The sequence below is a fragment of the Chroicocephalus ridibundus genome, chromosome 2, assembly GCF_963924245.1.
Source record: "Chroicocephalus ridibundus chromosome 2, bChrRid1.1, whole genome shotgun sequence".
Lineage (NCBI taxonomy): Eukaryota > Metazoa > Chordata > Aves > Charadriiformes > Laridae > Chroicocephalus > Chroicocephalus ridibundus.
Window position 1 is genome coordinate 163,648,074 of NC_086285.1, and position 24,902 is coordinate 163,672,975.

Consider the following 24,902-nt stretch of genomic DNA (forward strand, 5'->3'; position numbering starts at 1 on the left):
TCTCCCTCTGTTTTTTCTATCAAGTGCAGATTACTGTTAGTTCAGATGGGAATGCTATAGCTCTGTCAGTGACATAGCAATGACAGCCACAAAAAAAGTCTCTTTAACCTTTTATTAACGATAAAAAAAAAAAAAAAGGAGGAAAAGGTTGATTATTTGCTGCAGGATTTTACAGGCTAAAGAACCTGGTCTCAAAAATTCAAGCTTTCTTTCGCTGCTATAATATACAGTGAGGGATTTACGGCCTTTTTTCTCTGGACCCATTTATTCCATTTAAAATAACCTGCCAGGTCCCACATATTTATGTGGGAGCTTTCTCCGCTGACCAGTGGCTATTTCTTGCCATCTCAGACCACCGTGGCACCTTCCTGAACCAGAAGCTCCAGCACCGATTAGCACGAGGCTGACTTTGAGACCTCTTCTTTGCTTCTACCAGCTCATAGCCAGCATGGTCATACATCCTTCTTGGTGAGCAATGAAGTTTACCCACGAAGTTTGATGAAAAAGAAAAAAAAAAAAACAACAATAAAAAAAAAAAACAAACACCAAAAACTCCACACATTGTTAAGATGAAGAGACTGAGCTAGGAACAATCTCCCCTGGAGACCTCACCAAGCAGTAAAAGCAGTAAAACCAGAGATGACATACTGAGGCCATTTCATTCCTGTAACCCGTACGTGTACCCTAATGGGCTCATCATCCATTACGGTACCTCTGTGGGCTGAAGTCCTATTACCAGAAGTCTGCAGGACCCTTATCTGTCCCATGAAGCCACAGGAAGCTTCACTCAATTAATGAGGTCTGTAAAAAAGCTGCGAGTCGCCTCCTTAAAAGAAAGTGCTGGCAATTCCCATGGAGGCGAAGGGCTGGAAATCCCTCAGCCAAGCAGATAAGCAGGGGGCTGAATTTCCTGGGGGGCATGTACAGCTACTGGGCATGCACTGCGCTCGCCTGGCTCCACGCAAACGAATATGGGCTGAGCTGGGAAGGGCTGCATCCCAACCGACCAGAGAAACTGCAAGGGAGCTCTCTGCAAGCCTGGGGTAGAGCCCAGATCCACTGCATTGACGATTTTAAATAAAAATAAGTGATCTGGCAAAAACCAGTCATTACAACGGTAACTGGAGATGTGACCTCTCTGATTGCCAACTCTGCCCATCTCTACACGCCCCATTCCACACTGGCGAGGCAGCTGGGCTTTACGCTGAGGAGTAAAGGAGTGTGGATTCATATTTTAGGTTTTAAAGCCCTGTCAGCAAAGTCAGGATTGTTTCTTAAAATAGCTCAAGTCAGAATCCAGCTCAAGGACACTGCATACAGCCAGCGCTTCCGCTGAGGTAAATAAAAGTCACTGTGAAATACACGGTCTTTTTATGTTTAGCTACTGATGCTGAGAGGCTGGGGTTAGCCAAGCTCACCTCTTCCCTGAGAGCACTTGTCTAGTCAGGCGTCTTTAGGTCCAGCCCCACCGGCACCTATCCTGTCCAGCCCGTTGTGCTGAACTTCTATCCAGCATTACCTCATTACTTGGCAGAACTATATGTGCCTGATGATCCTGGTGGGAAATATGGAGCATTTTCCAGGATCAAGTCCTTCTGGAGGTAGAGGTAGATGCCTCAGTTTAGCTTGGTATGTAAAAGCTTTGCAAAGCAAGAGTGAGGAACTTCATACCACAAGGAGCCTAGCCTACTGGTCTAGCCTACAAACCAGTCTAGCCTACTGGTTTGTAATTCCACTATGCGAAACATGCCGGACAGAGAGAAAATATGTATTTATTTACACAATCGGAGAGATTCCTCTGACAGGCAATTGTGGGTGATGAATACAGTTCATTTCATCCACTCCCAAATCCCACTGAAGGACAAAGCAACATCCAGAGTGCCTCCACTCAGCCCAGCCCAGCCCTGCCTTGCAGATGTCATTTATCCCCTGCGGAGCAAGCTGCCATGCAGCTTCCACAATCAACCCCTTCGCGTTGCTGAAGGCAATATGGGTCCTGCAGAGAACCATCGGATGGTTGCTAAGTATCTCCGCTAATCCACAAACACACCATTAGCTCCGATATTCTCCTGACGAGGCTTTAGGAAATGCTGATAATTTCTCTCTATGAAGAAAAAAAAAGACATCTTGGAGAAAGCTTGTTTCCATAGCTGAGGAACCCAGAAAGACCTATATAAATGAACTGCTTCATAGGGTCTTCTCAGAGAGAGCCAAGGGACAATCAGGACTACATCTGGAAAGGTGTTCAGGTACTCAACTCCTACTTGAGGACAAGGCATCGGTGAACTCAGTGGCAGGTTTAGATGACCAGATACGGCTCTTCCAGAAAGATGTGATGCTCAAAGACCTTTGCTTGTACAGGAGCAGAATTGGGTGAAGTAAATTTGGGCAATCAATCTGTTGTCCTTGCAGCACCTTTCACAAGCTGAGTTGAACTTGCCATCCATGATGCCTCTGAAAACACACTTGTCCATCTAGTGCACCATCTTCTTTTTGTGTTCTAACAACAAGACTGAAAACAGCTGATGGGTAGTTATCCCCTCAGTAACTAGGGAACAGGGCAAGGAGAACTGAGACTTTGAAAGGTGGGTAAAGAACTGCTCATGAGAAGAGCTTCAAAATTCATGTTTCTGATGCTCACTAAGTCTCACCAGATCCCCATCCAGAAGCACTTTGTTTGTAGTAAACCCAGTGATACAAGCATTGGCTCAAGTTCTGTATCACTTTGCCACTGTCTACTGGTGCAAACCGAAGCTCTCAAAATAAACAGAAACATCCAGTCTAGGTTCTCTCCATGATTTCTTTTCCCCCAGTCTTAGAGTAGGGGTAATAATTCTCACCAGCATCTTTGTGAGAGTTCGGGAGGCTTACTGAAGACATGAAGCAAGGCTTATGTGCCCCAAAACACATTCTCTTCACCTTCTCCACTACGTTGTTGATTGAAAAAAAGGTATTTCTTCTCTTTACATACCTTCCCTAATTGCTGATATCTTAGCAGACCCCCAATGGAAATGAGCATTTTGAGCTTCTTCATTCACCAGTTAGAAAATTGAGAGGCATAAACAACAACTAATTCAAGCAATCCACACATAGAAAAAGTCAGTGAAAAAAAAATATACCTGTCCGTGTAAAGAAGACATGGAATGCTTACCTTTGGACCTGCTGGCCCAGGCAGTCCAAATGCTCCTGGCTGTCCTGGTTGACCCTGCAAGAAACAGCAATAATGATAGTAAATGCTAACCTTTATAAATAAAAGGCTAGGATGGGTCAAAACAGTCATTACATACAGCTTTAGAAATGGAAGCTGTATCTGATAGCTGCAGTCCTGACTACCATTATTCAGAGATCTGAAAGTTTGCAGTGCGCTTTCTTCCCAAAAATAATATCAGAAAGAGACAGATCGAAAACTGAAGCAGCTATTCATCTGCTCTTCAAACACAACCACCTAAGTAGCAAGAAATGAGTTCCCCAAGTTGTGAACAGCTTGCACCAAGTATAATCTACAGTTGTGGATTCCCTAGAGATAACGTGATGCACTTGATCTTGAGTAGTCACCTCTCAGTGCAATAAAGACATCCTATAAGAAATTCTGCAAGTCCAAGTATGTCACTGTCCAATCCCAGACCATGTCACGTGTGACATGATGAAGTTGCATCAGTTCTGGAGGCTATATTGGAAAATTATCCCAGTTTTTCTGAAGTGGGACAAGTGTGGCACAAGCAGAAACAGGGTGCAAGTAACGGAAAAAAAAGAGCTTTTCTGCTGCGTACCACTACTTTTGTGCCCTTACAAGAGTCCTTTCCCCAAGTTCCTTCAGTCACCACCAAATGACTGCCCCAAATGGACATTCAATGAGATTACAAAGGTCCACCACTGGGATGAAGATGATTCAAAGGGATGGTGATCAAGCAGGGGAAAGGAGGAAAAGCTCTAAAACACATAAGATGCTGGAAAAATATGTTTGTGATTGTATGTCTCAGCTGTACTTCTCTTAAAGGCAATATTTGGTATAGTCCACCCTTCTTTGAGCTAGCCCCGCATCTCGTCCTTTGTTCCTAGCTTTTAGCAGTGCACAAGAGGAGTTTAGGTCCTTGCCTCTGTGACCACTACATCTGTTTCTCTCATCTGCGTCCACTGTGCGAGCACAGGACTGTCCCCTGCACCCCCTGCCATCTCCACTAGCCGATCACTCTTTGCCAGACTTAAAGAAATGGCCAGGCTCTGCAGCTGCAGTTATTAACCAACACAGCCACAGCAGCGGGTCCCAAACCACAGGCTGACACAACTGTCCCCTTTCCCATTTTAATGAGCGGTAGCAGAGCTGCCCCAGGAGGCCCTGGGGATGGCTAATCCATACGATGCCTGCCATCGCCGCAAACGTGCAAGGGAGAGTGCTGGGGCTATTAACCTCCTGCCATTTGTTTCTGCCGCTCCTAAAATGGCCACACAAATCCCCACGACATGTTCCACTCAATCCAGATTGATTTTCACTGCCTGCCTTGCACTGCAAGGCAAGGATGACAAGGGAGGACGAAAAAGGCTTACGGCTTCTCCTTTTGCTCCATCCTTCCCAGGCGGGCCAGGTGAGCCCAGGGACCCCTGTAACAACAACAGAATTATCATTCAGCACAATATTAACACCTGTTGCAAGTGCAAGGACATGAGTAACGCAGCAAGACAAGAATAAGGAATGAGGAGAATCTTTTCAACATAAACATTTATTATTTACAGTCTCTGGAGGAGCTGCTGCTGACATTACACGCTATGGCCAATTGATGAGCTGTTAATGAGGAGCTAGGCACTCTTGGCCACTTAACTCATTTAAGAATAAACTAATATAAAAGCTCTGCAGCTAATTAGACACGTAACCATTGAGTCATCTTAATATTATCTCCCCTCAGTCTCTCTGTCCACCATTCCATTGTCTCAAAAACCTGCTGTTTTGTCAGTAAATACCCATTTATTTTTTAAATTATTTTTTTATTCCACACTTGTACAGCATCAATCCCAAAGCTCAGAAGCCTCTAGGCACAGCTGCAACACATGGAAGTAATAAGCCTAAAAGCAAACAGAAAAGTAGTCTTGAAAAACTCAAGCAGCCCTCAGAATCACAGAGTCATATGATGGTAGGGGTTGGAAGGAACTTCTGGAGATCATCTAGTCCAACCCCCCTGCCAGAGCAGGGTCACCCAGAGCAGGTTGCACAAGAAAGCATCCAGGCAGGTTTTGAATATCTCCAGAGTTGGAGACTCCACCACCTCTCTGGGCAGCCTGTGCCAGTGCTCTGCCACCCTCAAAGGAAAGAAGTTTTTCCTCATGTTAAGATGGAATTTCCCATGTTCCAGTTTGTGCCCATTGACCCTTGTCCTGTCACTATGCACCAACGAAAAGAGCCTGGCCCCATCCTCTTGACACCTGCCCTTTAGATATTGATAAGATCCCCTCTCAGTCTTCTCTTCTCCAGGCTGAACAGCCCCAGGTCTCTCAGACTTTCCTCATAAGAGAGTTGCTCCAGTCCCTTGATCATCTTTGTAGCCCTCCACTGGATTCTCTCCAGTAGTTCCCTCTCTTTCTTGAACTGGGGAGCCCAGAACTGGACAAAGTACTCCACATGTGGCCTCACCAGGGCAAACTAGAGGTGGAGGATGACCTCCCTCGATCTGCTGGCCATGGTCTTTTCAATGCACCCCAGGAGACCATTGGCCTTGTTGGCCACAAGGGCACATTGCTGTCTCATGGTCAGCTTGTTCTCCACCAGGACTCCAAGGTCTCTCTCTACAGAGCTGTTCTGCAGCAGGTCAGCCCCCAACCTGTACCGGTGTGTGGGGTTATTCCTCCCCAGGTGCAGGACCCTACACTTGCCCCCATTGAATTTCATTATGTTCCTACCCGCATAGCTCTCTAGAATAGACACCCAAGGGACAAGCCAGTGTACGTGGGGAAGAACTGGCTCAGTGTTCTTACTTCTAGGCACTGCAGCAGGTTTTTGTTTTGTTTTTGTGGTTTTTTTTAAGTGTATTGTTAAAAAAGGCTCAAATGAGAAACAGACACGGACACCGCAAATGGCCGCTCTGGGCTCTGATTGAACTGAGCTGGTTTGCTGTGCATTACTTGGAGAGGGATCCTGCCTTGCAATCCTCAACATTTGCTATTTTACAAGAGGGGGGAAAAAAATTTAAATTCCTAAAATCTTTCCCATAAATGTTGTTTAAGGCATATCTGACAAATGTGTCCAACGTAAATACTAGTCGACAGAACAAGCTCAGTGCAGGATATTTTTCTATTTTTATTTTTTAAGATGATGACACAGTAAGCAGCTAAAGGCTATCTCAGTCCAAAACTTATTTATGTTCAGTGCAAGAAAGGAATTGATAATCTTTGGCCTTCCATGTCTCATACTGGTGTTTCTGTATGTGGAGGCACCAGCATTGAGCTTCTGCTCTGTTTTGGAGTTTTACAAAGTTTAGACAAAGTTCATGCCCTGAGATTTCCACACATTTGTCAAAAGTGGCTGAGCACCATCAATAGGTTTAAAGATTTTAAGGTGTACTTTCCTTAAAAATAGTCCAACAACATAATCTCCTTTTCCAAGTACCTTGTTACCACTAACCAAGAAAACACAGAGGTGAAACAAAAGACTTCAAGAGGGCCTGTTTTCATTAGCCTTCCACAATATCTTAAACTTGTCACAGTATTATTAACAAAGACTTGGACTTACTTTCTCTCCTTTATCCCCTTTCAGTCCAGGAAAGCCGGGGGGACCTTCTTCACCCTAAAACACCAATGGAAAAGACATCTCACATGAAGTGCCAAACCGTTCTGCGGCGTACTGGTGTATTTTAGATGGCAGTTACCATCTGCTGAGAGTTGAGGCAATTTCTCCACCTCGCTGTAACCAAGCTGTTCTCAGTCACCTGCAACCTGCCCAGATTTGAACAGGTTCACTCTCACTTTTCCATTCCAGTATCTTCCTCTGGCTGACGCCTCCCACCCCTCTTCTTTATAAATACCATCCAGAACCAGCCTTCTGCCAGGAACAACATTAGAGACCTGACCTGGGTGAATTAAAGTATTTGAAGCATAGAAACTGTTGACTGAGAAGCTCTCCTGTTGCCACACTCATACATGTACTCACAACATGCACTCACACACACACACTGCTGCACCAAATTTCCAATAGTTTGGAATTTTTTTGAAAAACAAAAATTGGGAACATTTTCCCTTTACTTGCGCACATTAGGCCAAAATGTACCCTTGGAAGCCACTCCATTTAGACCTCATTAATAGGTACTTCTCATGGTCCACAGCTGTCTTCACCAAAGATTCAGAGTAGGTTTCAGCCAGAACTCCGTGAATGGAGCAGGATTCTGCCTGTGGCCGTGGGGTACTTGGCAGTACCGAGCAGCCTGACCTCGTCTTACGTCTGTCCTGCATGTTCATGTTCCCACTGATGGCACCCAGGTTCCAGCATTGCTGGATTTTACAAGAGGTGTTGGCATGAGTCCTTCAATGGAGTCTTACCAGTGTCTCTTCTACCTGAAACAGGGGACATCCGCATGTGGGGTGTAAAGCCACTACCACTGCTGGCAAAAGACATGCCACAAAACAGAGCTAAGTGACTGAGGGATTTTTCCCCATCTACTTTTGTAAAAAAACAATAACAGAAGAATCCTATTGAAGGAGCACTGAAGTGGCTAAGCAGTTTGATGCATGTATTTCTGAGTTACCTGTATATACATAAGGACTACCTACATATGCTGATAAATTCAGCCCAAATTCTGCCACATTCAGTCCTATTTTTGATGGTTTTTACCTGCATGAGTAGTCCAGCAGGCTTAGACGGATATAATCCTAAGGCAAGCTTCCAAAGTCAGACACAGTGACAAAATCTGGTCTTATTTATTTATAGGTATATTTGGCCCTTAAAAGTTAATAAAAGACAGTATCTGAAAAGTATCTGTACTGTATATGCAAATTAAAGTCATTAGATACTTTTATAATCACATTTCTTGCTAACTGAACCTTCATGAAGCACTCTGTCTAGAATGTGCAACAAAGCTAGTGGTAAAAATCAGATCTGCTGTATTTGAATGGCTCCCTAATGAGATAGAAAACTCATCAGATAGCAAAAGTAATTTTTAAGGGAATCATTTGCTCTAAGAGGTCAATATAACTCCAAGAAACTGCTGTTCCATGTCAAAGTGGGCAGCACAGGTAGAACGATTTGTGTCTTTTCTATGCAAAGTAACGGAATATGGTTAATTAGCTTCTTCTCTTGCCTTTTTTTTCCCTTTTTTTTCTCCATGAAGTAGCAACTCCTTGGCACAGCTGAATAAATCAGTCAATAAGTTTGATGCACAGTGCTCATAGAGCCATTCATGCTAGACAAGACCTCATAAGTTTTCTAGCCCAACCTCCTGCTCAAAGCACCATCAGCAGTGAATTCAGACCAAGTTGTTAAGGGTTTATCCAATTTGGTGTTGAAAACCTCCAAAATAAGGTTACTCCTCTTCCCAGATGCAAATAGTACCTTACCTCCTAAGCCAATAGCATCCAAAGAAGAGAAAAAGGCTTTTCCTTTTGCATTCTTTACCTAAAGCAGTGCAATTTCATCATTTTGACTTGTAACACATCTCAAGCGGCTGCCTACAAAGATGTGAAGCCCAGAGCAGATCTGTTGGCCCTCACAGCCAAGACACTGCCCGGACATTTGCAGGAAAGCACTGTAAACTCTCTCCCACTTGATGACCATACGTGCCAGAGACAGCGGTGAGCCTGAACTGCCACCCATCGATCAGCTCCAGAGTCACCAAACAGGGGAGAGGGACTTAAGGGGTGCCCTGTGCTCAGGAACGTGTAACCCAGCAAAGCCCAGCACTGCCATACAACAGACAGACCGGCACGGTGTGGACCCTTTACTGGAGGATAAAGCTAAAAAGTTTTACCAGTTAGCAGTGGAAATCTTTGAGTATCCACCAGTTTTACCACTTCCTCCCCAAGAAGAAAACTTCGCAGAAGCAACCTAGATGCTAGAGGAAGGTTTAACGTCTCCTGGGGAACCACCACTAAACCCCACCAGGCCAGGGAATGGAAAGGACTCCTACTTCTGCCCCTTCCGCTGCCTCCCCACTAACCCTGGCTGGCTGCTTCATATCCATCACTATGCCGAAGAACCTGACAGGGAAGGGTAAGTTTGAACCTCAATACAAGCACAAGAAGAGATTGTACTGCCTGTGTCAAAACTCTCGTGTTCAAGTAAACTGCGTAACCTACATGAGTGAGTGGTGGAAGAGAGAAGGAAACAGAAGAGCATCAGTCCTTCTGTGCTTGCACAGTGCCAAAGTAGCTGTGACAGGCAGGGACGAGAAAGCAACCAACAGCTCTCACCCTTAATTCACCGCCAGCTGCCAAAACCCCGACTGAGGATGCAGCTAACTGGAACTGAGTCACGTTGCCAGAGCAATTTAACTGCACTAAGCAACTCTTTTTTCTTTTTTTTTTCTTTTTCTTTTTTTTTTTTTATTTAAACTAACGAGCTTCATGAACTGCATCGCAGAACAATCACACTTTCTTTTCATTTGTCCACCAGATCTTTATTTATTTATTTTTTTTTAATCAGATAAAATCCCAAGCATTGCGCTCAGCATGTTGCTAAGACCTAGGGAAACGCTGGTGTACCCAACAGCTGTCTGTCCCCTCCCCTCAACCCGTCCAGTTAGGTCAGCTGGGTTAGGAAAAGAGCTCTCCTCTCTCTCCAGATTGAGGGGTTCTGCCAGCGCATGTATCCTGGAAACCACTTTCTAAAGCCAGGGAAAATCACAGTTAGAGAATGACAAAATTGGCCAAAGAAAAAAGAAAAAAAAATCACAGAGACCTGAAATAACGTTTGTTGAAGAGGAGTTCTTGCTGGGGAGGTCACAGCTTCAGCAATTAGGCTCAAAGGGAAGGCAGCAGATTTTCCCCAAGTACTTTCCCCTTTCCAGGCTCGTGAACACGCTGTCCTTTTCTTACCCACTGCAAAGCCAGCCACTTCTGTTTAGTTTCATCCCCCTGCGCCGCACAGCCAGTGGCCTTTAATCGAACACTTCCACCCAAGACAGCAAGAAAATAAACACGTTCATTAGCTCACCATTGACAAAATATTTGTCAAAAGAGCCTAGATTTGGCAAACTGCCACCTGATGTAAAGCAACCAGAGGATTTTCCTTGCAATATGGCTGTGAAGTGCAGTCAGTCTCATGGAAGCAGATACTGCTACTTACGTAGCGCACAGGTAGCTACGTATTTCTACAAATGCCATTTTTTACCTTTTGATATTTATTCTACAATTGTTTACTTGAATTACAGCAACGCTTTACTTGCTCCCTGCTTGGGTAGCTCTGCTGGATGCTGTATGACTAAATATTAAATGACAGTCACTATGCTGCAAAGCTCAGTGTAAAATCGCAAGCAATGTGTAAATATAATAAAGAAATAGAGGAGGCAGAGAGCACAGGCCAGTGAAATAGCTGACAAGCAGGTACAGTCTGCAAGTGCTCTGGACTGAAGGATCCGGGTGTCACGCTGGGAAAACAGGTAGGCTTCGGCGGCTGGCACTGAGCCCTGGAGAAGCAGAGCCCTTGGCATTCCTAGCACCAAGACCAAACCTGGTCGTGCCACTGAGAGGGATAAAATGAACACTCTATACCCACATACCCACCGTCTGCGTTCCCAGCTTCAACACAACGGGGATCTGGTGGTGACACGTAAACCACATCTATCTACTCATGCCATGCATTTCTACTGCCAACCATCCACTTCATGGGTATCTGAATTTTGCAGGCTGTCCCTTTCTGGAGAAATATATGGACCAGGATAGGAAGGACCAGGGAAATGGGAAGAAACAGCAAAAGAAGAGACTACTGCTAAGGAGAGGAACAGAGTATAGCTCCTAAGGCAACTTCCCATAGGCTTAGCCTACATTTTCTGGAATAGTTGTACACTTCATAAGGGGTGGCCTATTGCTTCCTTGGTCAATAGTTGTGGACAAAAACTTGAATGTGCAGGTAGCGGTACCTGTGAGGAGGTGCATTAACAAGTACAGCAGCTTGGCTTATGAAGTTCCTAAAATACTGAATACCGCAAGCTCTGAGGATGTAGCAAGGATATATCACTAGATAAATAACTCTGAAAACTCCATCTTTCATTCCTCAAAGAATTGATATAAATTCTGCAAGCAAATTAGGAAGGTTTTCTGAGACATAGTAAAACAAAAAGTTTAAGCAGGTTTCAGTAAAGAGGATAGAATTTTGAATTTGCTTGTATTTACGTTTTAATGGAAGCATTGAGAGCCACACAACAGATAAACAGCAAGGTCTAAGCGCTACTTCTGTCCTTCCTGGGGGGTCTCAAAGCAGGGCGTACATGAGCACATGGTTTGTCCAGACCCAATGGACAAAAGGAGATGCAACGTTACGAAGAAATTCAGAGCATGGCCAACTCTCAGCTGTTGCAGAGTACTGGGGTGACGAAGAATAAAGGTACACCCCTTGGCTTCAAGCATATTATCCATTAAAAAAAGGCAGGTGAGCTGGGGAATTGTAGACACACACACACAGAGGTCCCTTTGTTATTTTGTGTACATCAGCAGAGTTATCCCATTTCTACATTTGAGCAAGGATGTCTTCCTGGTACATCAGTGTCCCATGGATTTACCAGATCACACCAGCTCTAGGTTAGTGATCCCTCCAAGACCATGAAGCTTGGTTGTTGGGGTTTTTTTTTAAATCTTCCGTTACATGCTCACCATATGCACATGTAGCTTAATTTGTTGTATATCATCCAACAGTTCACCTCACTTGGGTTATATCGAACGCCACAGAATCGCCCAAACATTATAGTCTGTGACCAAATTATACCTACATCCCATGTAGATCCTCAGATGGCTGAAGGGAGACAACTATGAAATTAAAAAGCAGATAATCTAATTGCTAGATTATGTATTTCCTCAGATTGGGAACAACTAATACAGGGATTTTTGCCATATTCAGCGTCGTAGGAGAATTTCTCTGAAAAGAAAGAGACCTAAAATGGAGAAGGGATCTGCAGGTATACGGAAAGATACAGAGATAGAACAATTCAGTTTTACCTGATGCTAGGGAGACATCAAAAGGACACAAAGGAATAATCCCTCAGTGATATTTTTAAGCAATCTACTCAAGTTTAACTGCTTTCTTTTCCTCCACTTTCAGCTCCTCAAGCAGCTGCCAAGTTTACAAATATTTCTTCCAACTCGAGAACAGCTGTGGCCTATAATCACATATTTTACTTCAGACTCTGGGTTGTGGCCTGTGATAATGGAAATGAGAGCAAACTAAACAAGAAAATAATGGGGAAAAAATCAGTACAAAACACATGGTTAGATTCTCATTTGCCTGTCAAATTCAAGTTAATCACTGGACTTTTCCTTCAGCTTACAGAGCAGATGACAGAAGATAGATCATTCTAAGGTCAATTCTATACATTTTATTAATTTTCTCTTTCAAACTGGTGTACATCTAACACAAAAGTGCCACTTTTCTAATCCTAAAATGAAATAAAAGTTTCTAACCCTGTCACAAACCGTCAATAAAGGTGTCATTAGGAGACCTTCAAAAATCAGCCAAGCAGAGGCCCATGAATCACACACCCAGCATATTGACAGCTGTGCAAACCAGGGGACCTATATCCAAGGCAGGAGACAAAATAGCAAGAGCTGCAGAGAAGCAGAACAGAAGCGGCAAGATGGCATGGCAACAGAAGCAAAATTGAACAGCTCAGTGTTACCACTTCACTATTAACGCACCCTCCTCTCCTTTGTTAATTAACTTCACAGCATCCCTGTGAAATCAGAAGGAAGTTGTAGCTACTGTAATATTGCTTTCATCTCGTGAGGGTGACGAGTCAGAGGTACAACTGAGTAGAAGACATATGGAAAGTCACAGAGTCTGGGACAAAGAGAGAAACTCATTCCAGATTTCCTGTGTCCTAGGTCAGTGTCCTAACCATAAGTTTATTCTTTCTCTCACCTGGCTCGTTGGCCTGTATTTAATTTGGCAACCTGATGTTCACAAAAAGTAAACCAGAAGACCATGGGTAAGTGGCCTACAGCTGATCCATGGTTACACACTAAACTGTTTTCACTGTTTGATGAGAAAAGTGAAGAAGGAAGACAGAATAGATATTGCAAGTTGAGTGTGGTCTTCACATTCAAATGTCTGAGAATGTTTCCAAGAGACCTCATGTGTCTGGAAGGATGTAACATCTTTCTTTTCTAGGTTTTTTTCCATTCGGGGCTATGAATTTGAGGAGGCTGAAACAAAAGATTTGACAACTTCATCTCAGTCAGCCAGACAAAATAAATATTTTCTTGAAAAATATTGTAAATGTTGGGTTTGTCTTTTTTTAGAGCAGCGAGGCAAAAACAAATGTTTCATGAAAAGCCAGGGATGATCTGCAGATGAACCGAGAGGCAGAGCTGCAATGGATATCTGTCACTCAGCTCCATTTTCAAAAGCCGCAGACCAGACAGGCAGCACAAATGACTGCCATTCTCCAATGCACAGATACAGGATTCTATTAGCTTAATGATGCTAAAACCCTATTAATACCTTGGCAAATTTGACACCAAAACTGGCATTATCTTCTGCTTCCACAAGAAATAAGACATACATCTCAACGTGGAGTTATCTTTAGTTCATTCTAAGAAAACAAGAAAATCTTCTCTGTTGGGTCTCTGTATTATGTTCTGATTAAGTAACCAGAAAGGTCATGTGGACATAATACACAGGGGTGAGCAGAAGTTGTACGTTTGGCTTGTCTACCAGGAAACTCAGCCCACCATGCAAACATCTGGTGAAATGATAGTTACAGGCATTTTTTTTGTACTGCAACATATCAAAGATTTTATTTACTGCATTGCCTAGAAGTCAATTGTCCCCAAAAGGTACTTCCCCAGGAGAAATTCAGGACTCCTTGTCTTTCAAGGGTCTCTGAACCCTTGAACCTTATCATGACCCTACCATAAGACAAGAAGGGTCCTTGTGAACATTCATCATATGATCCTAGAGAACAGGTGCCTAATTTTTCAGGGATACCAACAGGTCTCTTTGAAGAAGCCTGATACTCCATCTTTGCATCAAAATAGGTAAAACAAGATCTGTGTAGCAGTTAATTAGACCCATAAACTTGGCACTGCAGGAGAGAAGATGCATCAGAGCTTACTGATATGGTAAACAGCTGTACCCCCATTAAGGTCACTGTAGAGTTCAGAATAGCCTGGAAACATCCTAAAGACATCAAAGCTGTCATTGGCACCCAAGATTGTGTTCATTAGCTTCATATTAGCTGCATCCCCACTGCAACACTCCTGCACTCACTGTATAAGTCATTGATGAAAGACTGGGGTGGTCATACACCTTTGACAACTATTGAACTGCTGGTTCATCCATTATCAAGACTGCCCCAAGTGGAGCACTTACTTGAAGAAAGCATCTACATTTGCAACAGAGAGAGGACAGGAGAGTACAAGGGGGAGCTGTTGTGTTTGAAATACTTTTGGCCAACAGCTAGAAGAGTTCCTCAATCAGTTGCTGAAATCTTCAAATTAAGAAACAGTCAAATGGTTTGCAGACCTATTTGTGATTGAACATATCCAAAAGGAAGTAGAAGACAACTGGAATCAGTTGGTACCACAGTCCCACCACACAGAGGAATAACTTGAGAAATAAACTGGACTACAATGGGTTGGATTCCCAGAAGCAGGACTAGTAGTTCCTGAAATTCCATTTTTTCTTTTTTGCATGGCTGGGGCAAGAGGGTCCTCAATTAAAGATAGACTTGTCAAACACTTTGAAACTTCCTTGTCTCAAAGTACAAGCTGATGCTCCTTCCTAGCATCTGCCACTGCTCAGGACCAGACAAACAGCTTGTCAAGTGCTCGAGGGAAAATGTTCATTGAAGTAGAAAAATAACCCAGTCATGTACCATGACACTGATTAATTTATGTTCTTACTTCTATAAATAGCACACAGAAAATAGTTCTGATCTTGTGGTTGACTTGCCACATACTGGTTGATATTTTGCCTTGCAAGAAAAATCTTTTAATTGCTTTCGCTCTGCTCCTGGGAAGTTTCTGATGCTTCTGACCTCCACATAACCCTCAAAAAATTCAGCAGCTCTTAGAAGAGCAGAGGAGTACTGTGTCAGGGTACTCCAAACTCCAGTGCTGAGCTATTCTGAAACATCTGCTGCTACTGATATTCCACATTCACCTCTTAGAGTTTATTCTGGCACCTCACTGAAATACACAGAAAGCTCTTCCTTGAGATTAACGACATCATCTAGTTCGTGATTTCCCCCTCCTTGCAAAGCCCATTCCTTTCCGTCTCTCCCTGCTGGTAAAACTTGCAAAATCACTGATCATTCTTCTCATTGCTCTCTGCAATGAGCAACATCTCTCCACATCTCTGTTTAAATGTGGAGACAGCATCCTGCCTTAAGTCTTATCAGCATCTACTTATAACTTGTGGCCTCTGCTGACTGCCAAACATACCTGAGGCTGCTCAGTCAAATCTTTGCCGAAATTATAAATCATTTTGGTCCAACCAAAGATATTTGTTTATAAAGTGATGCTGTTCCCTTGATCTTTTTCATCTCCGAGTGCATTACAAAGGTAATGATCGTTCTTCCTATTTCATTTAGGGGAACACCAAGGTACAAGAATGGGAAAAGCTAAGGCGAAGTTTCCCTATGGAGCCAGTGATATAGAGCCACAAGTTAAAAATGGGTCTCCAGAGACTCAGACACTTTCACAGCACCAAATGCATCAGATTCTCTTGAAATAACAACCCATAATGGTCCACTCAGTGTTCCACAAGGTAAATAAATATTTGCCATAAAAAACCCCACATTTTCCACATCTAGCACTTGCTACTCTGTGCATGTTCATTACCTAGCAGGGTCTGAGACACAAATCACCATCTTTCTGTCAAAGCCAGAGACAACAGGCTTTGTGGACTTTGAGAGATATAAAATTTCTAGGGACCGCTTAAGAAAAAGGGTGAGAGACCCAAAAGGGGAAATGAAAGATGTCCAGGGTCGTACTTGGGCAAGCAAAGAACAGCAGGAAGCACAGTGCTGCCATGGTCCCACCTGCACCTTCAGAGAGCCCACGAACAAGGCACCTGCACCTTCTCAGCCATGAACAAGGAAACAGCCTGGCAACAGCTTTGATCAGTGGAAAGGGGAAAATCTGGCTGCTTAACTAGATAGATGTGAAAACGTGGGAGGGGCAGGGAACATGTAAGAAGCCTTTGATAGACTGGTGATAGCAACTGGCTTCGTGTAATGCTTCAGCTCTCTGTGAGTCATTAGGCTCCGAGATGCACTTCACAGTGTATGCTCCAGACTGCTGGGAAAGTACAGCCTTCCAGTACCTAAAGGGGCTACAGGAAAGATGGGGAGGGACTCTTGATCAGGAAGCATAGCGATAGGACAAGAGGTAAGGGTTTCAAACTGAAAGAGGGGAGATTTAGATGAGATATCAGGAATAAATTCTTTACTGCGAGGGTGGGGAGATACTGGAACAGGTTGCCCAAAGAAGATGTAGATGCCCCATCCCTGGAGGTGTTCAAGGCCAGGCTGGATGGGGCTTGGAGCAGCCTGGTCTGGTGGGAGGTGTCCCTGCCCGTGGCAGGGGGCTTGGAACTGGGTGATCTTTAAGATCCCTTGCAACCCAAACCATTCGGTGATTCTATTAAAGCTTTTTCGTTTTCCACCTAACAGGCACCCAATCCATACCTACCTATTGCAATATCACTCTCAGGAGCATCCCACATTCGAACAACAGTTACCAATGACAGAATCAAGGCAATCTCTTCCCCTCTTCCCCCCAGCTCTTCTATTAGAAGAAGCATAAAGTTGGAAAAAACCTCTCTGACATGCTTCCTTTCTACTCTGCCACTGGATCTTGGCAGAGAAATGCTCTAAAGAAACAAGGGCTGGAGACTTGGCAAAATTCTGGTTGCCAGTAGATGTCATTACATACCAGCAATGTACCTGCCAGCCACGGGCCAATGCTGAAAAGAAAGAAATATTTTCTAAGTTTACGTAAGGAAAAAAATCCCAAGTTACTAGTATTCTCGCACTGCTGAGAATTAAGCTGTCACGATGCACAATTACTATGTGATCTGGCTTTGAGTTGTTTATTACACTCTGCAGCTGTTATTCTGGATCACAGAAAACCACAGAATTTATCTAAACCCCTCTAATTATTGTTAAGAAAACGAACTCTATCAAACCACGGTTATTTAGTTGTGCAGAATATACTTTAACTACAGTTAAGAGGACTCAAAAATACCCAATGTGCAGACAGAAATTGCCTGCATACACAAGAGGATTCAGAACATACTTGGAGCACTAAGGCAGATACTAACATTAATGCACCTCACTTTTTAATCAGAAGATTCAGAAAAGAAATGACAGATACAAATGACTCCAGTGAGCTGCACGGCAGCCTTATGAAGTAGATGAGGTATTATTATACAGATGTTTAAGTGCTGGACTGAGAAGTTAAGTGCTGAGTGACCTTAATCAGATGAAGTCAATAGCTAAGAATGGTTCCCGAGAGAGATGATTTCCAGGGCAAAAAATAATAAGAAAAAAACCTGCAGATATTGCACTTTCACTTTCCATTACCAGGTTGGTTTGAGCTACGCTTACATTATTTTTTATTCTGCAATAAAGTAAGAAGATCGGAGTGGTAAGAACCAAACCCCAAGGAGGTAATATTTCTACAGCCACTGTCTCCAAGGAACACCAATTACTGGGCAGCTGGTGTTTTTGTTTTCTTTTCAGTGGTGCCCGGGGACAGGACAAGAGGCAATGGGCACAAACTGGAACATAGGAAGTTCCACCTAAACATGAGGAGGAACTTCTTTACCCTGAGGGTGGCAGAGCACTGGAACAGGCTGCCCAGAGAGGTGGGGGAGTCTCCATCTCTGGAGACATTCAAAACCCACCTGGACGTGTTCCTGTGTAACCTGCTCTAGGTGACCCTGCTCTGGCAGGGGGGTTGGACTAGATGATCTCCAGAGGTCCCTTCCAACCCTATGATTCTATGACTCAAATTTCAGACGCAATAGTATCTCTAAACTTGGAGATGTTTTCCCATCTTGTTATTGTCAAGATGTGCTCACTGGAAGAGTGCTGACCATCGACCTGGATTCTGATGGGCAAAGGCTCCTGCTGCCTGCTCTTGCCTGCTCCTGCTCTTGGAGCCTTCGGCTCATCATCCCTGGGTAAATGGGGTGGCATTTACGAGTTTTGGGACTTGGAGACAATGTCTGAACATCACAGCATCCCAAACAAGGCCTGTAACCTCACTGGAGCACTTGCCCTGCAACGGGGCTCAAGGTTTCAGCAGTAAAAAAGACACATGCATCATCTCTTGGAGCGATAATTAGTTTTATTTGGAAGTTGCGGGAATAAGGACTAATTCCTATAAGTTTGTGCAAGCTCAGGCTCCACATCGTGCAAGTGCTCAGAGAGCACATACTCCTTCTAGAAGTTCAGGTGGTTGTTCCTGTTTCTTTGTATTGAAGCTGTTTTTAAGCTCTCCCCTTTGGCCCTTGCTTGAACCGCACCACAGCAGCCTGGCAATGCACCCTGCTAATCCTGACCCTGACTTGAAGAATCACTTTCTTGGCTTTGATTTAGACTTGCTCCATCAACCGTGGACCAGTCTGGTGACCTGGACTCTTGGCTGAGCCTGGTTACCATCACTGACCCACCCTGCTCCCTTGCTTTGGGGTAAGTCCTGGTTTAAGGGTCCTTGCCCTGCCCATGGTATTGGTCCCAGCTCCATCTCCCTTAGGGCACGGATGGTCCTGGCTGCACGCTGACACTCAGGGACCTGACTCTCAAACATCATTATAGCTCTGTGTGTCTAAAACACCGCTTCCAGCCTGAGCCTCACCTGCCACCACGTCACGCATTCAACCCTTCTGGTCCCAGAACGCATACCTTAAAAGTACCCAAACACAAGCTCTCCTTTGCCATCAAACCAGCATGCGCTATCAGACTCCAGCAATGTCTGCGGCAGCTTTTGCAGGCAGAACTGTACTCATTTTCTTGTTCCTCACGTTACTGGATGCTGTCCAGCCCTGACCCAGAGGCACCACGCGCGTGCTAATTTGGTAAACCCTGCTGACAGCACAGGACTGGGGTAAAAGTGTTACATGGCTTTCAGGTCAGACCTTTATTAAATTCAGCTGCCTCAGGACAAGGACAGCATAGGGCTCTGTGTGGAAAGACTATACCTAACAGGGTATATTTTCCACAGCTTTTCCAGAAGCCCTAAAAATGGCAAAAATTCCAATTTGGAAGACAAATAAGGGAAGGGGAAGCAAAGCCTTTGTTTGAAGGATCTAGCAGGCAAGATATACAAAGCCGGGAGGGAAAGAGGTTCTCCAGCTTCATTTTACAGGAACAAAGACTTGCTGCTTTGCCCAAGGTCAGCAAATCTGTTGGAGCCAAATTTTAAGCTTGGGTCTCTTGCAGCCTAGCCCAGAGCCTTAACTATCTGCCTGCTTTTCTTTTCTCTGCTTGGTCTTGCAGTCACTGCATATCTAATAAGCCAAGCCACTTCAGAGGTTTTATTCTCGTTAGAAATCCTATAATAATCCTTCTGCATTTTTATCAGAGCGAGTCATTACCATGAAAAAAACATTGTTAGGAGAATATAGACTTAATCTACTAAAGTTGTTTCTCATATTCATTGCTGCATGTGTGATTATTAGCATGGAAGGAAACGGATAAAGCACAAAGGGAAAGCTCAAATGCTTTTGGAAACGCATTAGTGAGGGAAGTCCCAGTGTAAACTATACTGAAACCTTCATCCACCACCTCTGCAGAAGGTGGGTGCTCCCGGTTAGTGTTTTCTCCTCCCACAGATTGGTTTCCTGTGGAAAAATCACAGTAGCGATCACTTGACCCAATTGTTTCATGACACCTTTTCTTGTGCTTCCTACTCTTCAACACCTACAGACAGTGTTGGCCCAAGCGCTGAGCGGACAAGGGAAACTTCTGTCCCCTTTTGGGCAACGAGGGTGTGTGTCCCGGCTTGAGGTAGAACAGCACCAATTTTATTTTCAGTAATTTTACTTTTCAGCTAAGTCTCTTCTAACTAACTGCACTTTCTGAAGTTAACTATAAACATCAGACATTATCTGCCAGAACCAGACACTGTCTGAAGAATATGCCGCTAATTGGCTCTGTTCTACCTCAAACCAGGACAGGGTGTTAGGAATACTCATGAGTTGTACAAAAGTCTAAGAACAGCTACCAGCAGTCAGACCAAAAGTCTAGCTAGCTCCTGTTCCATCTGCAGCTGTGGCCTTCTGGGAGACTTCTCTAGCCTACTGTCCTGCTCCCCCCCATCACAGTTTGCAGAGACTCGCTGACATCCTGAAGCAGAGATAATGTCTTTGTACTAACTAGATGTTTACAGATGTCTCTCTTTAATTAACTCATATGGACTTTTTTAAACACACAAAATTTTAACCTCCAGAGCAGACTGCAAAAAGCTCCAATACCTACTGTATGAAAAGCAACTTCACCTTGTTCATTTTAAACTTGCCATCAGCTAGTTTGATTTGCTTCCCCTTAGCTTTTACAACAGAAGAAGCAGCAAAAAATAATTTCCTGCTGATATCTCCATTCCACTCAAAGTTTGACAGATTTTCATCATATCCTCTGCAAAGTCGAAGTTTTTCCAAGCACCTTTGCACCTTCTCACTACTGTTGGCCTTTAGGATGCTCGAAGGGTGGCTCAGCACCATTGCTTAATACTCTGTACTTTGCAAGACAAGGGCATAAGATTTTGAATGCCTCTAAGTTGGACTTTGTATGGAGGCATTAGAAGGGCAGGCTGGCTCACGATGTGGATGACAGCTCCCCAGGAATGCAGACCTCATACTCTACAGAACCTCCCCTGTCAAACACGATTTCCCTCACTTTGATCAAGAGTCATTGAAACCCTGTCTTGCTTGAATCACCCTCAAAAATGCTCTACAGCTGTTTCTTCTGCCCTTACTCCTCTCCTGCACCTACTCCTCTTGGATCAATAGAGGTTTGAAGATTTGAGTTATAACACTTGCAGGACCAGGCCATCTGGTCTAGCAAATATCCATTTCAATAACCTACAGAATAAAGCCAAATATTGCCTTTCATGGTGATTATGTTATAGAATTGGATATTTGCCCATGCCTAATAATGAGTTCAATAACATAAGTGTGTGCAAAACAAATTAATGAACACACAGTAAAGGGGCACACATTTATGAGCAGAAATATAACAGACTATATCTAATGGCACGGGGTTTAAACACTTCAAGGGCTGAAAGATGACAGTCAACAGAGAAATTAAAGACCCAATACAGAGCAGTGGCAGCTGAATCATACCTAACCAGGAAATCCACTTGGGAGCAGTTTACATGAGAACCTATAGATGCATTATGTTATTTTCTTTTTTTTTTTTTAAATATATCTATGCACAATTACTTGGTCTGCACATGCATGTTTCTGCATATAAAAAACATCCTCTATGAGGCTGAGATATTGAGGCCTGACAGAACACGCTGGGATGTTGCTTGAGCCATCACAGTGAATTTCCTGGTTTTCAAAGTCACACAAGACCTCATGTCAACATGAATTAGGTCTTTAGCCACAGCTACTATTATCTTTTGGTTTACCACTAATGATGTGCTTGGCATATTATGTATTCTAATACAAGCATCATTTTGGCTTTAACTTAGTGATATAACCGAGGTAATGGCCTGGACAAGCAAGGCCAGTGCCTCCGCTCTCTTCCTGGAAAAGTACACGATTTGCCCTCCAGCAAATGCCTCAGACCTCACAAAATTGCCCTACACGCAATACTTGGCAAAAGCATGATCTGGCAGGTGTTGGGCACTAGCACAGCTGAAGAGCGATACTATAATAAGGGGATGATTTTAATCTTGTCATCTTGTTCTTTTCAAAGGTGAGATAACTATTCTGTCAACACTTAGGATGTGAGCCTTCTTATAAAGGAGCCCACAGCACATGCACAGCGATGATTACACAGACTGCAGCTGTCTGAAGTCCAGCATCTCTGATCCAGTTTCCCAGCACCAGCCCATACCCATAAAACCCAAGGAAACGTAAAACTGTCACAGCCAGAGTGAAAAACAAGAATTCACACTCACGCAGCCCTTGCAGGGCAGCAGTCAAACAGAAAGGAGCCATGTGAATCCTCTCTTTCTAGGTATTTTCCTACCTGGGAAGGGTTTCATTTCATAGGCTCTCTTCCTTTTTTCCTGGCATCCAGCACTGCAGGCATTTGCATCCCAGCTCCCGTGGTTCTGGCTGTTTCCCTCTCATAGGCACCTCTTCTGATGCCAAGACATAGACACGGTACTCTGCTTCCACATGCAATAACGACCCACTGAATACACACCACCTGCATGGCTGATACCCCCCACTTACAGTCATACCCCTTCCTGCTGACGAGGACTTGATAATCTTAAATGTCTTTTCCAACCTAAAGCTCAACACGAGCCAGCAATGCGTGCTCACATCCCAGAAGGCCAACAGTAACCTGAGCTGCATCCCCAGCAGCGTGGCCAGCAGGTCGAGGGAGATGATTCTGCCCCTCTGCTCCGCTCTGGTGAGACCCAACCTGCAGTGCTGCATCCAGCTCTGGGGCCCCCAACGTAAAAAGGGCATGGACTTGTTGGAGCAAGCCCAGAGGAGGGACACAAAGATGTCTGGAGCCCCTCTGCTGTGAGGACAGGTTGAGAGAGTTGGGGTTGTTCAGTCTGGAGAAGAGAAGACTCCAGGGAGAGCTTAGAGCCCCTTCCAGCACCCAGAAGGGGCTACAGGAGAGATGGGGAAGGACTCTTGATCAGGGAGTGTAATGATAGGACAATGGGTAATGGTTTCAAACTGGAAGAGGGGAGATTTAGATTGGATATTAGGAAGAAATTCTTTACTGTAAGGGTGGTGAGACACTGGAACAGGTTGCCCAGAGAAGTTGTAGATCTCACTGGAAGTGTTCAAGGCCAGGCTGGATGGGGCTTTGAGCAGCCTGGTCTAGTGGGAGGTGTCCCTGCCCATGGCAGGGGGGGGTGGAACTAGATGGTCTTTAAGGTCCCTTCCAACCTAAACCATTCTTCAAAGGCTCACTTTTGCACCTGAAGTCTGACCCTGAAAATGATCTTTTGTGTTCAAGAAAAATTATACACACAAACACATCACTGAAGCGAGCAGCTCTGGTGCTGGCACGATCGGTGCAGTGCACAGAGGGAGTTCCTTAATGAGGGGAACCTCAGGGAAGTGGAGAGGAAGTGGAAAGCCTGCAACTTGTGGGACAGTGGCTGATGAGACCTGGGCAGCGCCAGGAGCAACAGTGGCCATCTCCCCAGCCCCCCATACCTATAAAAGAAGCCCCTGAGGAGCACTAGTGACCAGGAGTACCATGACTAGGGTGGACAAACAGGCCACAGCATGGCAGCAAAGTCTTGGGAGTCTGGAGAGGTCACAGTCAACTGAAAGCTAGCAAGTGTTGTCCGAATTTTCAGGAAGGGTAAGAAGGAAGACCTTGGTAATTACAGGCCTCAATCTCACTTCAGTGCCTGGTAAAATTATGGAAAAAAGTTATCCTATGAGTTATTGAAAAACACTTGAGAAACAACTGAGTCATTTGTCATAGCCAGCACGGGTTCACGAGTGGAAAATCCTACTTAAACAACTTAATTTCCTTTTATGAAGAGGTCACCCATCTAGTTCACCAAGGGAAGCCAGTAGTTGTAGTTGGGTTTGTATTTTAGGAAAGATTTTGATACTGTCTCTCACACTATCCTTCTGGACAAAGTGTCCAGCACACAGCTAGACAAGTCCATAACACATTGGGTGAGCAATTGCCTGACAGGTCACGCTCAAAGAGTTATAGAAAATGGGGTTACATCAGGCAGGTCACCAGGGGTGTGACCCAGGGCTCAATTTTAAGTCCAGTGCTCTTTATAATGCTTTTATAAATTATCTGGACACAGGAATCGAACGTATGTTAAGTAACTTTGCTGTTGATACTAAACTAGGAGGAGCTGTGAACCCCCTTGAGGGTAGAGAGGCCTTACAGAGAGATCTGGATAGACCAGAGAGCTGGGCAATAACCATATGAATTTAACAAAAGCAACTGCCAGATTCTCCACCTGGGATGAGGTAATCCTGGTTATACATACAATTAGGGGATGAGAAGTGGGAGAGCAGCCCCGAGGAAAGAGATCTGGGCGTTTGGGTTGGTGGCAAGTTGAATATGAGTCAACAGTGTGCCCTGGCAGCTATGACCTCAAGGGCAAGACTTATGAGGAGCAGCTGAGGTCACTTGGTTTGTTCAGCTTGGAGAAGGCTGAGGGGCGACCTCATGGCAGTCTACAGTTTCCTCAAGAGGGGGCAGTGGAGTCGGGGGGGTGCTGATCTTCTCTCTCTGGTGACCAGTGATAGTTCAGGAAGAAGTGAAATGAAGCTGCATCAGGGCAAATTCAGATTGGACATTAGGAAAAGGCTCTTCTCTGAGAGGGTGGTCAGTCACTTGAATAGGCTCCCCAGGGAAGTGGTCATGGCACCAAGCCAGTCAGAGTTCAAGGAGCATTTGGATAACACTCTTAGTCATATGGTTTAGTGTTAGGTAGTCCTGTGAGGAGCAGGGAATTGGACTCGATGATCCTTATGGGGCCCTTCCAACTTGAGATATTCTAGGATTCTATAACTCTATATCCCCAGGCTCCCTTTTTAATCAAGCTAGCAATGTACAGCTGATATAGCTTTGCTCTCCATCAGCAACAGC

General features: G+C 44.3%; 1 protein-coding gene across 1 annotated transcript in view; it reads right to left on the bottom strand.

The window, feature by feature from the left end:
• COL22A1 (collagen type XXII alpha 1 chain) overlaps nucleotides 1–24,902 on the bottom strand; it is a 244,803-nt gene that overhangs the window by 110,644 nt on the left and 109,257 nt on the right. Inside the window, exons 13-15 of the mRNA XM_063327586.1 lie at nucleotides 6,719–6,772; nucleotides 4,546–4,599; nucleotides 3,152–3,205 (exon numbers count right to left, since the gene is read on the bottom strand). Of these exons, the coding sequence (XP_063183656.1) occupies nucleotides 3,152–3,205; nucleotides 4,546–4,599; nucleotides 6,719–6,772 (162 nt within the window). The remainder of the gene's footprint in view (nucleotides 1–3,151; nucleotides 3,206–4,545; nucleotides 4,600–6,718; nucleotides 6,773–24,902) is intronic.